The sequence below is a fragment of the Heterodontus francisci genome, chromosome 43 (genome assembly GCF_036365525.1).
Source record: "Heterodontus francisci isolate sHetFra1 chromosome 43, sHetFra1.hap1, whole genome shotgun sequence".
Classification (NCBI taxonomy): domain Eukaryota; kingdom Metazoa; phylum Chordata; class Chondrichthyes; order Heterodontiformes; family Heterodontidae; genus Heterodontus; species Heterodontus francisci.
The window spans coordinates 14,115,432-14,132,225 of record NC_090413.1 but is presented as its reverse complement, the minus strand read 5'-3'; the positions used below and the strand labels follow the sequence as shown (position 1 = coordinate 14,132,225).

Below are 16,794 nucleotides of genomic sequence, written 5' to 3'. Positions count from 1 at the left end.
AAGGGGCATAAAGTTACAACCGGCAATGTGCCAACTCAGGGCTGATACCCAGAATTATGTCTTTCAACTAAAAGTAAGAAGCACTTAGAATTATATTCAGGTAGGGTGGTACAATAAAAAACCTTTAGCTCAATATCGAGACAAAAACCTTAGCCTCAATAAAGCATTGGATGCTGCAATGATGAAGTCATGTTTAGTTCTTGGATGTACAAGTTATGCTGGCTGTATAACATTCCTCATCTTCAGTTGTCTTCTAGTCTTGGGTTGTAAATGAAGCAATAGTTTTTACAACCTTGAGTGCCCTCAGATTGTTGTCAGTCGAACAAACCAAGTCTCATAGCTCAGCATGTCTGAGCAGAGATCTCCAGTGTACCACCCGCAATGAGAGGAGTGACTGTAAGGTGTTTAAACAGAGATGCTGTCTTTCCCCTCACTGAGTACAATCTGCCTGCTTGGACAACAAGTTTGACCTCTGGTTAAAGTCTAATTCTTCATCTTTTTTTTCTATCTCAGGTCTGAGGATTTCTGGTCCCAACCTTACAAGCTTCCAGTATTAGACTTCAGCTGAGGACTGGGCAGTGCACGAGGACCAAACTAAAGACAATGGGCTCCCTTTGGTGGACACTTTGGGTTTGCTGGATCACACTTTTCAGCTCAACACCTGCAGAAGGTAAGGCATGATGCATGTTGAAGGACTAGTGAGCGGCTTTGGGTTAAGGCTGTATTTAAAGATTGGAATAAGCCATGTATTTCAGATATGACAGTCGCCACTCGGGGAGGTTGTAAATGGTAGAGCTGCAGGCTTCCCACCATGTTTGACTATTTTTGCTAAGGTATAAAAGCCTATACTTTGAGCAACTTTCTTGTTCCTGCATTCTGCTGTCAAGAGGACAGAGCGGTGGCCTGGTGGAATCGTGGGGGGTGGGGGGGGTGGTGTTGAGAGGGTTGAGTGATTCAGGGCTGTGTGGTTTAGCTTGTGTCACCCGGTTTGTGTCAGAATCTAGTGGGTTGGCTCTGTGGCCTTGTGAGACTTGTAGGATCAGGTGTCAACTCACGCACTGAATTCTTTCCCCCCAGTGCGACATTTAACAAATTCAGCAATCAAGCTGATTCCTGGTGGCATAGAGAGTTTAATGTGCTGAATTCAATCATCAGGGTGCTCTCCAGTTAAAGTGAAAAATGTTAAGCTGCGGTTATGCTTCGCAAGAGGCACTGAGCTTCCCACCTGCTGCTCGTGACAGGAACTCAAATGGAATTTGTCAGGCTTTCTGGCAGTGGGCTTTAGTAACTCCTGACAAATGTGTGTGCGGATTGGAGCTGGCTTGCAGGCCCCATCGCTGGCACAGGTCTGGTGTAATATTAAAGCAGCTTCAGGCATTAACTGTCCTCTGTAGCAGTCAGTATTTGGTGACGCAGATTATAATTAAATATCCAATGAACCCTTATATGGAGCCAAAGAGCTATAAACAGCAGAAACTGTGACGGGGAGACCCCGGGACAAGTGTCCTTATTACCTCCCTGTGGTATCAAACAGAATTACATAAAATGCACAGCAACAGAGCATTCTTCCCAACTCATCCATACTCCAGACAAGCCTGCTCCCACCTTAAATCATGTCAGCCTATCAACATATCCTTCTATTCCTTCTCCCCCTCGTGTTTGTCTAACTTACTTTTAAATGTGTCTATGCTATTTGCCTCAACTACTCCCTGTGGTAGAAAGTTCCACATTCTAATCATTCTTTGGGTACAGAAGTTTCTCCTGAGTTCCCTACTAGATTTGTTAATGGCTTGCTAATCTTATATTTATGGCCCCTAGTTCTGGGGTTCCCCGCAAGTGGAAACATCTTCTTTGCATCTACCTGCAAACGGCAATTGATGTGAGATCAATTGTTAATTTTAAATCTGAGATTGATCAGATTTTTGTTATCCAAGGTATTAAGGTTTATGGGGCAAAGGTGGGTATGTGGAGTTAGGTCGCAGATCAACCATGATCTATTGAATGGCGGAACAGTCTCGACGGGCTGAATGGCCTCCTCCTGTACCCATGTTCCCTTCCCATAATTTTAAAGACCTCGATTAGACCACCCCTCCGCCTTTCCTTTTCTTGAGAGTCTGTTCAGCCTTTCCTGATGGTTATAACCTCTCGTTGGTAATGCTTGACGGTTCTCTGCTTTCAGTTGGAGCTCCTGCTCTGTTTTGCAGGGTTTCGCTATTTAAGTGTCATTTTGCGTGGCGTTGAGGAACTCAGTTGGCGTTAACCCGATGAACAGGCTGCCACCTTTCCACGGGACAGAACAGCTCTGGATCTGACCAAATCTCTGGATTTAATAAGCCCATTCAGCACGTTGAATTTTTCAGTAGCTTGTTTCTAGTCTGAGCCCGGCATGAATTGCTCATACCTGTTTGTACCTCCTTGTCATTGCATTCTGTCCTACGGTGTGGCTGTTCCAAGTGGTTTGGTTTTAAAACAGGCATCCGCTGCCAACTTGCAGCAGTTAATTGAGCCGAAGGAATCGCTGGGCAGGCTTAACGGGCAGGAAAATACACAGTGGCGCAGTGGTTAGCACTGCAGCCTCACAGCTCCAGGGACCCGGGTTCGATTCTGGGTACTGCCTGTGTGGAGTTTGCAAGTTCTCCCTGTGTCTGCGTGGGTTTTCTCCGGGTGCTCCGGTTTCCTCCCACAAGCCAAAAGACTTGCAGGTTGATAGGTAAATTGGCCATTATAAATTGTCACGAGTATAGGTAGGTGGTAGGGAAATATAGGGACAGGTGGGGATGTTTGGTAGGAATATGGGATTAGTGTAGGATTGGTATGGATGGGTGGTTGATGGTCGGCACAGACTCGGTGGGCCGAAGGGCCTGTTTCAGTGCTGTATCTCTAATCTAAAAAAAAATCTAATCTAATAATCAGATGATGCTGCTGTCTTTGAGCGTGACCCAGCCTTCTGCAGGTCTGGTGCATTCAATGACGTACGGTGCCGTGGAGGCTCGGGGCTCAGTTAATGCAGTAACCTGATGCAATTAAGACATTGGCAATTGCCCCCTGTAGCTGGCAGACACAATCGGGGCAGCTTTAGCCTAACCCGCCTGTCAGGAAAGGGGCATCATTATGCTTTTACACTCTGTTCTGTTATACTTATTGCAATCACAGGAGAGTAGTGTTGGCGCAGTGCGTAAAAACAGCTTTTCACCCGATCCCGTGGGTTTTCCTCCCACAATGTTGTTGATTGAAGCAGGATTAATTCTTTCTTCCTGTGAGCAGCAAGGTGTACTAGTTACAAACACCGTCCTTTAACCTTGTGGTGTGAATCCTGATGGAATGTTGTGGGACAAAAGTCCTTTCTCTCCATCAGTGTTCTCTCTCTGCCAGTGGTCTCGTTTCATTTAATTTCTTCTTTATAACTAATAAACAAACGTATTCAAAGTAATCTTTAAAAAAAAAAAATGCCAATTATTTAAGGCTCCCATGAGTTTTTTTTTCTCCCAGGTTTGCTCTCAGCAGCCTCCTGGAGATTAATCTTCCATTCCTGGGGGTGCCGTGACTACACTGGAGGGTTGGCAAACCCACCCATCCCCCTCCCCCTTGTTCATGCAGTTCAGCATGGTGAGTTTGTGAGTGCTGGATCTCGTGCCATCTCTAATTCTCTCTCCTCCAAGGTTGTGGGACATGTTCAATCCTCACACAGCCTCAAAAGTGACAAAACTCAGCAAGTTGTACCCTTTTAATCGAGATGTTGAAAATCATGAAGGATTTTGACTGTAAATAGAGAGAAACTGTTTCCATGGGCAGGAGGGACAGTAACTAGAGGGCACAGATTTAAGAGAATAAATAAAAGAAGCGGAGAGGCAAGGAGGTAAAAGTTTTATGACACAGTGAGTTGTTGTAATCCGGAATGCGCTGCCTGAAAGGGCAGTGGAAGCAGATTCGATAGGAACTTTCAAAAGGTAATTGGATAAATACTTGAAGGGGAGAAAATGGCAGGGCTGTGGGGAAGGGGGACTAATTGCATGGCTCTTTCAAAGAGCCAACACAGGCTTGTTGGGCCAGATGACCTCCTATGATTCCAAAAGCTGTGCATTTAGGATAATTGGCAGAGAGAAAAGGCCGAGCATCAGCCCGTGTAGTTTTGACCCTCAGACAGCATCATAAAGTGCTCTCATTGCGTTTCCCCGACGTTCATGCAGACTGCACAGTCCCCGTCTCATCAACATTCAGACAGGTAGCCCATGGACTGTAATCAAAGTGTCAAACTCTCGAGGACAGATACAGCTATTTCTGTTGCTGTTTATTATCAAGATTAAACAGACTGGGACTGGATGCACGGCAATTAAATATCCTTCTCTGCTCTCTGTCAGTTGTCCGCAGTCTAGAGTTTATCAAAAAGTGTTGAGGGGATGGCGGGCATGACAGTTCAAAACCCATGACAGTGATGTACATTCAGGAACAGAATCCCTACCTTTTATTTTCCGATCAGATAATTGCCAATTGACAAGGTAGGGTGCACCCTATCCAGTCTCCAATCTGCTGTGAGGAGCTGATGCTTGAGGGGAAGCTGTTTTTTGACGCACAAATGAAGATTCCCCTGGTGGTTGTAGAATAGGAGTGAAAGGCCAAACCCACAGCCTCTGAATCATTGGGTGGGATCTTCGCAGAAGCTGGGATGTCCCGATGGCGGGGAGCTTTTCGGGTGGCTGCCACGCGCAGGCAGAAAGCTGGTTCCCCCCACCCCCCTCCCTGCGATATTGCCAGGCAATCAAGACCGAGCAGGGTAAGGAAGGCGGGTGGGCCTCCCATGCTGCTGACCCAATGAGAGGGCCAGTGGTTCTGCAGCCTCGGCAGTGCCGTTGAGGGAGGTGGCCACTGCTGAGGCAGCCAGGGGAAACGCAGGAATGCCTCCATTTTCAGGCAGGATCGGCAGATAGTTGTTCCGTTGCCGGAATCAAGCAGGCAGGCCCCAGCTATCGGAGGGGCAACCCCTCCAGCGGCAGTGTCGGGGCTGCGGGGGCAGCCTTTGTCACTGGTGCCCCCTCTCCCCCCCCCCCCCCCACATCCTTGGGCCATGGAGCCTCTGGCTTTGATGTCTCCCCTCCCCCTCCACCCCAGAACGCTACTGGGAGGATACCTCAATGCAGCTGGTGGCCTCCCCACGTGGCATGGGGCTGCTCTGCCACCAGGAAAATGCTGGCGGCCCGGAAAAAGGGCCCTTAATTGGGCCTGTGATTTTCAAATCGGCCGCCTCCCCCCATCCCCAACACAGTAGCTGAGCCACTCCCGTTCCCACTGCTGTCTTGGCACGGCTACCCAGCATTTTACCAGCCCACCCACCTCCCAGCCTGTCACCCTGTGGTCGGTCAAATTCCAGCCAATGACTCCCTACTCTTCCTAAAGACTGGGCCCCCACTGAAATTCAGAAAGCAGCAGTGATAACCTCAACAGGGCACAGTGCACATATCCCAGCTCCACTCGGCATGTGGCAGACCTTTACAAATCATCAGATTTTCGCCTTTGATTCCTGACCGTTCCAGAGTTCACAAATCTCAGCCAGGGCTGGATGTTCAAGTGTTACACACTTTGGAGCGGGTACAGAAGAGATTGGTTCCAAGGATGAGGGATTCCAGTTATGCGGATAGACAGATAAAGCTGGGGTTGCTTTCCTTGGAGCAGAGAAGGTTAAGAGGAGATTTGCTGGAGGAGTTTAAAATTATGAAGGAAAGAGTTCAAAAAGGGAGGCTATTTCCATTGGCTGGAGGTTTGATGAACAAAGAGCATAGATGATTTGTGAAAGGGCCAGAGGTGATTGGAGGAAAACCCAGAATAAGTGAGTGGTTTTATCAGAGGAGGTGGGACCAGCAAGAAATGGCTCAACACATCAGAACTCCTAACTTCCCGAGGTTTATGTTCAGCTCATCGCAAAACTAAAATCCTCCCACACCCCATGACACCACCACCCAGCGTCTCCCTTATCAGCAGCACTGCTCAGTAAATTATACAGTGAAAGGACAAGCAGTGAATCTGACCTACCTCTCTTTCAATATGCAACTGGACCCCACAGTAACCTGCACTCTGAGTGCGTTTCTGAAATAGATGGGGTGTTTGAATCAATTCATTCAACACATATACCAGCTAAAAGTTGAAACATGATGTGCAAACCAAACCACTCCCTCCACCAACAAACACACACACACACACTCACAACTACACACTCTCACATGTACATACTCATACAGATGTACTCATGCACATTTAAACACATACACTCTCACTCACTCACTCACTCACATGCACACACACAGGCACACACACAGACATCGTTCACTCACTCTTGCTCACTCATTCTTGTGCACTCACTCACACAGACACACACACACTCATAGACTTATGCATTCATAGGAACACAAACACACACACTTATGAACATATGCATGCACACACAAATTGAAGGAGAACAGTGTGAAGGAAGGGTAGATCCCGAATACAGCCGAGTTTCATTAATCGGCGTTTGGAGTGTGAAAGGCCGCAGAATAGTGTTTAAGTAATTAACAATGCATTCAGTTGCTTTTAGACTCATTGTGGTGAATTACTGTAAGTAGCACATGGGTTTTGCATGGGTTGTTACGGAGGCAGAGATTTACAGGATGAATGATGTAATTACCATTCAGTGAAGTTGAATGAAACTGATTTACACGGTTGACTCTGGGCTCTGACCTGTTAGTAAGTGTACTGAGACACACAGGGTCATCCAAGCTCCTCAGTATAATGAATGTTTGTTTTTCCCAAAGATGCCTTTGACAAAAAAAAAGCACATTTACCATAGCTAATGGTTTAGGAATTTTGGAGCTCCCTTCCTTTCCATTTCATGCCACCCACTCTGCTAGTGGTCTCCGTGCTAGTGTGAATGGGGAGAGGGAGGAGCTTCTAACATCTGTACATAAACAGCGTTATGTCCTTTGGTTAAGATTTCTTTTTGTTCGTGGGATATGAGCATCTCTGGCTAGGACAGAATTTATTGCCCATCCTTAACTGCCCTTGAGAAAGTGGTGGTGAGCTGCCTTCTTGAACTGCTGAAGTCCTTGGGGTGTAGATACACCCACAGTGTTGTTAGGAAGGGACTTCCAGAATTTTGACCCAGCGACAGCGAAGGAACAGTAATATAGTTCCAAGTCAGGTTGGTGTGTGGCATGCTGGGAACTTGCAGGTGGTGGTGTTCCCATGCATCTGCTGCACTTGTCCTTCTAGGTGGTAGAGGTCGCAGGTTTGGAAGGTGCTGTCAAAGGCTGTCAAACCCTGTCTTCCTGTTCAAATGGTTGTAAAAGTTCCAATGATACCCAAAAAGGCATCTAGGACCTTGGTAAACAACAACACCTTGATAGGAGATGGTGGCATAGTGGTAATGTCACTGAGCTAGTAATCTAGAGGCCCAGGCTAATGCTGGTGGGAATTAAAATGTAATTAATAAATTCAATTAATTAATCAAAAAAACTGGAATTGAAAGCTAGTCAGTAATGGTGCCCTGAAACTATCCTCAATTGTTGTAAAAACCCATCTGGTTCACTAATGTCCTTTAAGGAAGGAAATCTGCCGTCCTTACCCGGTGTGGCCTACATGTGACTCCAGACCCACAGCAATGTGGTTGACTCTTAACTGCCCTCTGAAATGGCCGAGCAAGTCAGTTGGTCAAGGGCAATTCGGGATGGGCAACAAATGCTGGCCTTGCCAGCGACGCCCACATCCCTTGAAAGAATTTTTTAAAAGTCTATCTGCTCAACCGATCATATTTAAGTATTGAGAGAGAATCAGAGGAATGACAGAGAAGAAAATAGGGTGAATTAGAGTCAGATCAGGTACAGAGAGAGAAATAGCGAGGAAAGGAAAGATTGAATTGAGAGAGAGGGGGAATAAAAAGGAAAGTTTAAAAAAAAATTAAAGTTAAGTTTTTTTTTTAATCTCTCACAATTTACTACTAGCAGGAATGAGAGTACAAAGTTTAAATTGTTCCCTTTGTGGGCTGGAGAGATTGTTAGTGCGAGAGCATAAATTTCAATATTTTAAAAAAAAGGTATTTATACTGTTAAGTACCAGCCATAATTTTCTGCGGTAAATTTGATTGGCAGTCAAATGCAGCAATTGCATGAAACGCACGGCAAGCTGCCATTTCCGTGAGGCTAACAGCGGAGCAGTGCATATCATCCAGTAACTTGTGGCAGTTCACGGGGTGTCTCTTCCTCGTTACAAGTTGCTAGACGATTTACAGCATTTATAACGACCGTTCAGTAATTAATTAAACTGGGTGATATTTGGGCAGCAGTTTCTGGACGATTGTCGTTGGCTCCTGCCACAAATTCCATGCTTTTGCCATCAATTCCAACCCCCTTCCTGCAAACTGTTCGTAACTTTGGCAACCCCAAACTCCAACCTTTGACCCCTAATCCACTCCATCACAAAAAATACCTACTGCTATCTGTACAATATCGTTTGCGCTTTCCCTGCCTCAGCCCGTCCATCATGGTTATTCCAAGCTTGATTATCCCAATGCTTTACTGGCTGACCTCCCATGCGGCAAACTCCATAAGCTTTAGCTCCTCCAAAAGTCCGACTCATCTATCATCCCGGCCCCACAACATTTTCAATTTAAAATTCTCAGCCTTGTTTTCAAATCCTTCCGTGGCCTTGCCTCATTCCTATTTCTGTCGCCTCCTCCAGCCCGAAAACCTTCCAGGAGTTCCTGCAATCCTTCACCTGTGGCCGCTTGTGCATCCCCCACTTTGTTGGCGGCCTTGCCTTCAGCCATGTGGGCAGTAAGCTTTGGAATTCCCTTCCTGAGCCTCTCCACCCTGCTCCCTCCCACTCCTCCTTTAAGATGCTCCTTAATACCTCCCTATGTGACCAAGCTAAAGTACTGGTCCTAAAATCCGCTTTGGCACAGTATCCATTGTTGTCGGATTAACCTCCTGTGGAGGACATTTGTCTCCATTAAAAGCGCTATAAAAATGCAACTTATGGTTGTTGAATACCAATTGCATGTTGGATACTTGTTACTAACTGGAAGCTAATTGCGTTCTGATATTCCTTAGTGTTGCTATGGCAGTAATAAGGAAACTGTGACATTAGACATCACTTCATCCATGGAAGGACCTATTGAATAATCCCAGAAATAGCAGTGATTGGTGGAATCAACATAACATGAACCCCCACCCACTCCAGATTGGCTGGAAGTTGGGCAGGATGGGAGCTTTGCCCAGTATGTGGGATTTTACCTGGACTTTAGTGAATGACTGAGAATGTGGTGTGGTGAGGTCCCACACAAGGGAAGTATCTGGGCGCATGAAGGTGAAAAATAGAGAGGGAGTGATGAATAAACTGGAAGTAAAACAAATGGCTGGAGTACGGTAAGGTGGCTGAATCCCTTTGCACACCTGGCCCATTTCTGCCTAAAGAAAGACGTTCATTTCTTCGCACCTTTCACTGTCTAGGGACAACCCAAAGCGCTTTATAGCCAATGAAGTACTTTTGAAGTGTAATCACTATTGTAATGTAGGAAACACAGAGCCAATTTGCACACAGCAAGGATTTTCTTTATTTGTTCTTGGGATGTGGGCGTCGCTGGCAAGGCTAGCGTTTATTGCCCATCCCTAGTTGCCCTTAAGAAGGTGGTGGTGAGCTGCCTTCTTGAACCTCTGCACTCCATCTGGTGTAGGCACACCCACAGTGCTGTTAGGAAGGGAGTTCCAGGATTTTGACCCAGCGACAGTGAAGGAACAGCGATATAGTTCCAAGTCAGGATGGTGTGTGGCTCGGAGGGGAACTGGCAGGTGGTGGTGTTTCCATGTATTTGCTGCCCTTGCTCTTCTACATGGAAGAGCAGGGTTGTCCAACATACGGCCCACGGTCCAGCCCTCCAAAGATTTCCATCAGCCCATGGGTGCAAACTGCGGGAATGTCAGGCACCTCGGTGGACAGCTATAGACTTGTTAGGATCCTGCTCCCACACAATATGGCTGCACTCAGTGGAGAGGCGGTATTCACAGCCTGCTGCTATAATCCACGTTTGTGGAGAGTGGGGAGGGCAGTGGAGAGCTGAGAGCGAGGGACTCACAGAAAGAGAGCAACATGGGGGGCGAGGAAGAGACAGAGAGAGGGGTAAAGAGCGAGCGTCTGAGGGGGGCAGAGACAGAGCGGGCTGGGGGAAGAGAGAGACAGACAGAGAGAGAGAGAGAGACAGTAAGATAAATTTTTAATCCCTTTATCTTTTCGAAATTTTTTCACTGGCCCCCTGTAGGACAAAAATTGTAATGTGCCCCCCCCCCCCCCCCACCCCATGCCAAAAGGTAGGACCCCCTTGTGGTAGAGTTTGAGGGTTTGTATGACGCTGTCAAAGGAACGTTGGTGAGTTGCTGCATTGGTTCCACAAACAACAATGTGATAATGACCAGATAATCTGTTTTAGTGATGTTGGTTTGAGAGAGAAACATCAGCCGGAACACCAAAGCCCCGAACATGTAGGAGACAGCATTTGACAATTCATCTTGTTGTTTTGTATCTTCACGCACTTCCCTTAGAGAACAGTGTGAAATAGTGGAAGAATTTGCCCAGTCTGACAGGCCATGACATGAACACAATCCTTCTTTGGCAGTAGCCATCCTTAATTAGCCAGTAGGGCTCCCACAACACCATACAATGAGGTGGGCGGGGGAGGGGCAGGGTCAGTCACACTCAGCCACCAGGGCCAAATATCCCACTGTCAACCCAGAGGTCAGAGTGGGGTTTGAACCCTGCGTCTTCAGATTCTAAGGCTTAGCTAAAGACTTGTTTGCTGTCAGGGCACACTGCAAAATAGGCAGTCACTTTGGGAGGATTGCTTGACACCAGGTCTCTGAGGCCTGGTCCCTGAATAATAAAAACATCGAGGAGTTGCCAAATGATTCGGCTCCTGGTGACTGTGACATCAAATGATACTGTGTGTATTCACACTGGCCCTTGAAACACTGCTGAGTGACATGAGCTCTGCCAGCTCTAATCTTCTGACAAGCTGTTGGCCCAATGGGATTCGGGGAGTGCTGAGATTACCAGTGTTCCATTGTAGAACTTAATAGAGCCTTAACATGGCTGTCAGTTGTATGTTACCATGTTTATCGCACTGGTGAAATTTAAAGGACTTCAATCATGTAATTAGCCCGCGGACCGAACACGCTGCAGGTGCTGTGATTTTGCTTCAACAAAATCTGAGCTCATTACAGAATGTAATTTGGAATCGCGGAGGGGAATAAACCTGTAGTAATCTGCCAGTTGAGCAAGTTAATCAGGGCTGGAGTCTCCAGCAAAAGGCCTGAGGGCACCGCTGGGGAAAGGAAGGGAGAGCAAAGCTGTGGAAAGTGCTTTGGCCTGGCCTGTCCCACAGAAGGGCTGCTAGCCGCACTCACTGGAACCAGCTCCGAATTTTGGACTGCTGGCCGATCCTTTCATTCTCACCCAGACCCCACGTCCCTCTCACTTTCTCTCTCCCCTTCATTTCTTTCCCTCATGATGTGACTCTGCCCCTTCTCTCACTCTCTCTCTCTCCCTCTCTTTCTCTCCTCAAGCCCCCACCCCACACCCCCCCCCACCCCCCCATTCTCCCCCAGGTGTTACAGTTGCACTGTTTCTCTCACCTTCCTCTTCGACTTGTACTCTTCTCTTTTCCTCTTGCCATTGATGTCATAGTCACTTATGGCACAGAAGGAGGCCATTCAGCCCATCAAGTCTGTTCGCAGGTGCAGAATGGTGCTTACTGCCAGTGCCTGTCACCTCTGCATAGATGGATGAGGACAGTGCATGTCAGCACGCCATTCAACTATGAGAGCCTGCACAGCTTTGTGTGTGCCTGTCCTTGCTTGACGCGCACAAACCTTGCAGCAGGCGTCACAGGATAGCAATCAGGAACAGAGAGAACAACAACTTATATTTATATAGCACCTTTAGCATAATAAAACGTGCTTCACAGGGGCATTATAAAATAAAATTTGACACCGAGCCACATAAGGAGATATTAGGGCCGATGACCAAAAACTTGGTCAGTGGAGGTTTTGAGGAGTATCTCAAAGGAAGAAAGAAAGGTAGAGAGGTGGAAAGGTTTGAGGAGGGAACTCAAGAGCTTAGGTCCTTGACGACTGAAAGCACGGCCACCAATTGTAGGGCAATTAAAATCAGAGATGCTTAAGAGGCCAGAATTAGAGGAGCACGATATCTCCAAGAGTTGGAGAGCTGGCAGAGATTAGAGTTAGAGAGGCGAGGTCATTGAGGAATTTGAAAACAAGGATGAGAATTTTAAAATCGAGGCATTCCTTATCAGGAGCCGTTGTAGGCCAGCAAGCATGGGATGATGGGTGAACAGGACTCAGTGTGAGCTAGGACATAGGCAGCAGAGTTTTGGATGACCTCAAGGGTAGAATGTGGGAGGCCGACCAGGAGTGTGTTTGAATAGTCAAGACTAGAGGTAGCAAAGGCATAGATGAGGATTTCAGCAGCAGATGAGCTGAAGCAGGGACAGGGTCAGGGCAATGTTACGGAGGTGGAAATAGGCCACCTTAGTGATGGCACAGATATGTGGTTGGGAGCTCATCTCTGGGTCAAATACGGCGCCAAAGTTGCGAACATTCTGATTCAGCCTCAGACAATTGTCTGGGAGAGGGATGGAGTCAGTGATGAGGGAACGGAGTTTGTAGCAGGGTCTGAAAACAATGGCTTCAGTCTTCCCAAAGTTTAATTGGAGGAAATTTCTGTTCATACAGTATTGGATGCCGGAGAAGCAGTCTGATAATTTAGAGACAGTGGAGAAGTTGATTGAGGTGGTGGTGAGTAGTGTAGGATGTTGTCAGCGTGTGGCAACTAACTAACACGCTTTCGGATGGTGTCACCAAGGGGCAGCGTGTAAATGAGAAATATGACAGGGCCAAGGATAGAAAATTGGGGGACACCAGAGGTATCACTGCAGGAACAGGAAGAGAAACCATTGTAAGTGGTTCTCTGGCTACAATTAGATAAATAAGAATGGAACCAGGTGAGTGCAGTCCCACCCAGTTGGACGACAGTGGAGAGGTGTTGGAGGAGGATGGTGTGGTCAACCATGTCAAAGACCGCAGATAGGTCAAGAAGGACGAGGAGGGAAAGTTTACCGTTTGTCACATTCACATAGGATGTCATTAAGAGCTGTTTTGGTGCCGTAGCAGGGCGAAAACCTGATTGGAGAGATTCAAACACGGAGTTCCAGGAAAAATGGGCACAGATTTGAGAGGTGACAATGCATTCAAGGACTTTGGAGAGGAGAGAGAGGTTGGAGATGGGACGGTAGTTTGTAAGAACAGAAGGGTGAATAGTTGTTTTTTTTGAGGAGAGAAGTGATGACAGCAAATTTAAAGGAGAGAGGGACAACACCCGAGGAGAGGGAACCGTTAACAACATCAGCTAACATGCGAACCAGGAGGGGAAGTTGGGTCGTCAGCAGTTCAGAGGGAATAGGGTTGATTGCGCACAAGGTGGGTCTCATGGACAAGGTGAGCTAGGACAGGGCATGTGGGAAGATAGGAGAGAAACTTGAGAAAAATGCAAGTACGGGGCTAGGGCAAGGGGAGCCTTAGAGCAAGTTTGGCCCAGTGGACTAGAGGAAGAGAGGAAGGTGGCAGAGGCAGCTCAAATCTCAGTCTGAGTGTCTAAGGAATCCGTGAGCTCCTCACACTTGTAGTTGGAGGGGAGGGTGCAGGGGAGAGGGGTTTAAGAGGACAGTTTGCAGTACAGAAAAGAATGGGTGGTTGTTGGTCGGCACAGACTCGGTGGGCCGAAGGGCCTGTTTCAGTGCTGTATCTCTCTATGACTCTACTTAGGCCCCAGCTGAGATTAACCAACTCAGCAAAGACTGGCAGCCAAGCCTGGGAACCTGTGGCTTGTGTTCGTGGCCACGGGGGGAGCTGTTTCTGCTGCTTCCATTTTGAAGAAAATGGCATCATTGACTCCAATGCCCCTCACTTTTCACACGTCTTGGGCCTGTAATTCTAGGCTAGTTTCCCATTGTCAGCTTCATTTGGAGATGAATCAGTTTGTACTAGTTTGCAGCATACAGAAATGGAAAAGGGTACAGCAGCTCTGGTGGAATGTATTCCTGAAGGTTTAATTACATGACCTCCAACCTTCCACTGCTCCACTTGAACACTCCATTCATTGGCCGCTCAACAAGTCCATTTTTCCTTCAGCCAATGGAAAAGCGAAGCATTTCTTCATGACTCAGTTGGATGATTCTTGACTGCAGGTTTTTATCCCCCTATCTCCTTTATGTTTAATAAGCAAAAATGTTTATAGAAAATGAAACAAAGAACACAAATTTTTGCGCCCCTTTGAATTTTCTCCCAGGGTCGCCCACAGCAGTGTCCTGAAGTTTGATCCTCAATTCCTGGAGTGTTGCAACCCCGACATGGCTCAGTCCGATTCCACTGTGGCGGCCTTGGTCACTCCTGCCTCAGGGGCAATGGTTGTGGGTTTAACCTAACAAGCGAGGCTGACCGTTCGATGAAGTACCAAGGCCGCTGTCCTGGTGTCTAGGGCCAATATTCCTCTCTCAAGCAACACCCACTAAAGTGGACTTCTTGGTCATTCACCTCATCACTGCTTGTGGGAGCTTGCTGTGCACTAATTGACTCGCACGTCTCCTACATAACAATGACGACTGCTCTTCAAACGTCTCTGAAGCATTTTGGGATATCCTGCGGATGGGAAAAGTGCTATATAAAGGAAAGCTCTTTAACGCAGATAAACAGATGTTAGCATACACAGAGAATTACAACAGAAGGCACTTGTGTCAGTGCTCAATGTTGCTACTTGTTATTGAGACTTGGTGCCAACGCTGGGGGTTGCTGCTGATTTGGTTTGAGGGGGAGATGGGTTGGTGAACGGTGTCCCTGCCCAGTGTGGTTCTGGCTTTTGCCTACGTTCCCTCAGTAGTGCCACCTGTACCCGTGTTGCCTTGCTGCATCAAACAAGTCACAGAGTTCACAGAGTTAATAAGGCTCTTCTGAGACATCTCCACCAGCACTCGTTCACATCTTGAGCAGCCTGTACCCCACCAGCAATAGATTTTCTGCGTTCCTGTGGGTGAGCCTGTATTTTTCACTGGTGATATCTGCTCCAGAAGTTGTTTTATTAAACCGACTGAGTAGCGTAAAGAGACTAAACTCCAAGCAGAACTCAAGAATTCAGGGATTGTCTTCTACAACAATAAAAGATAAGGAAAGCTCAGGAGCAGCTGACAGATATTAATTATTATAACACGATGGCAATGGCTTTATCACCATTGATTGTTGAGGTTCTGTCTTACAACAAAAGAAACACTTGCATTTGTAGAGCCTTTCATGACCTCAAGATCGATAACTCCCCAGCTCTTCTCCAAAATAGTGCCATGGTATTTTTTATGTCCACTCAAGTGTTAGCAGAGGGGACCTCAATTTAATATCTCATCTGAAAGGCAACACCTCCAGCAATGCTGCACTCCCTCAGTACTGCATTGCAGCGTTGGCCTAGATTTTTGTGCTCAGGCCCTGGAGTGGGACTTGAACCCGGAACCTCTGAGTCGAGAAGATTCTGAGGCAAGATTGTGAGTGATCTTATCAAAAATTGCACACAGTGCAGGACACCTAGCGGACATTATTACATGGGGAACATTTTCTTCTGGTTTGCTGTCGTATTATCACAATGCTGCAGAAATATCCGAGGATTCTCTGCCGACGCAGAGCTTTACTTGGCAGCAGCACAGATTGGAGATGTGGAAGGCGTTCCGAATGTTCCATTGGCTTCAGAGTGAACTGGGTGTGTTTTTGGGAGCGAAGGGGTTTGGGATCTGAGTGCTTGTTGGGTGGGGTTGATCAATCAGTGAATAAGGGAATAGTTGAGCCTTTTCCTGTTGGGGAGAAAGGTTTGCTACCCAAATTCCACTCCAGAAATAAGGAAAACATTCTAAAGGAAGTTTAAGAGCTTGAGTTGCTCGAACAGAATCTCTGACCAGCAGGCACCTAGGCGGAGATTCCGTTCATGAATAAATGGGCTTTGTAGGAGATTGATACTGACAGTAGACATTGCAAACGTCTCAGTCCTAAAGTTAAGCACCTATCATTGAAGGGCTGAGCAGTGGCTCAGAGCGCTTGACGTTCCTGGGGAAATTCATGAGTCCTCAAGGGCTGTATCATTGGAAAAATATGTTAAAGATCAGGGAGTACATTCCTCTTTCTTTGCATCCGGTGTGCAGCTGTTCCTCGGACACAAATCAAGGAAATAACAAAGAACGTAACTTGCATTTATATAGCGCCTTTCACGAGCTCAGGTCATCCCAACGCGCTTTGCTAGGCTAACACTCCACATAACAGCTGAAGCCATGCAGGTTAGGGGCATGGGTCATTGACGAGATTCCTGCTGCTTGCCCAGCCCGAGCCATTAGGCCATTGGCTTGCAGGGTTAGCGAGAGCTGAATGGGGCTGAGCACAAACTCCAAGGTTAAATTCCAAGTGGACGCTCCAGCATTTTGGGCCTCCTGCAGATGGAGAGCTGGAGGGGAGTGTTCTGTGTTCACCCATGGGACTTGTCTGAGCACCTGGCTATTTCAAGGAGAAGATTTTTGCCCATCATTTGGGGTATCCCTAGACCACTACCGCTACTATTTTTGATCTATATTAATAATTTGGACTTGGGGTGACAGAGCACAATTTGAATATTTGCAGAGACACAGAACTTGGAAATGTATTAAACAGGGAGGAAAATAGACTTCAGGAGGACAGATAC

At 47.0% G+C, this 16,794-nt stretch overlaps 1 protein-coding gene across 1 annotated transcript in view; it reads left to right on the top strand.

Annotated features, from left to right (window-relative positions):
* The first annotated feature begins 603 nt into the window (after positions 1 to 603).
* Positions 604 to 16,794, top strand: part of LOC137355542 (adhesion G protein-coupled receptor L1-like) — a 392,986-nt gene continuing 376,795 nt past the window's right edge. Inside the window, exon 1 of the mRNA XM_068020788.1 lies at positions 604 to 670. Coding sequence (XP_067876889.1) covers positions 604 to 670 — 67 coding nt within the window. The remainder of the gene's footprint in view (positions 671 to 16,794) is intronic.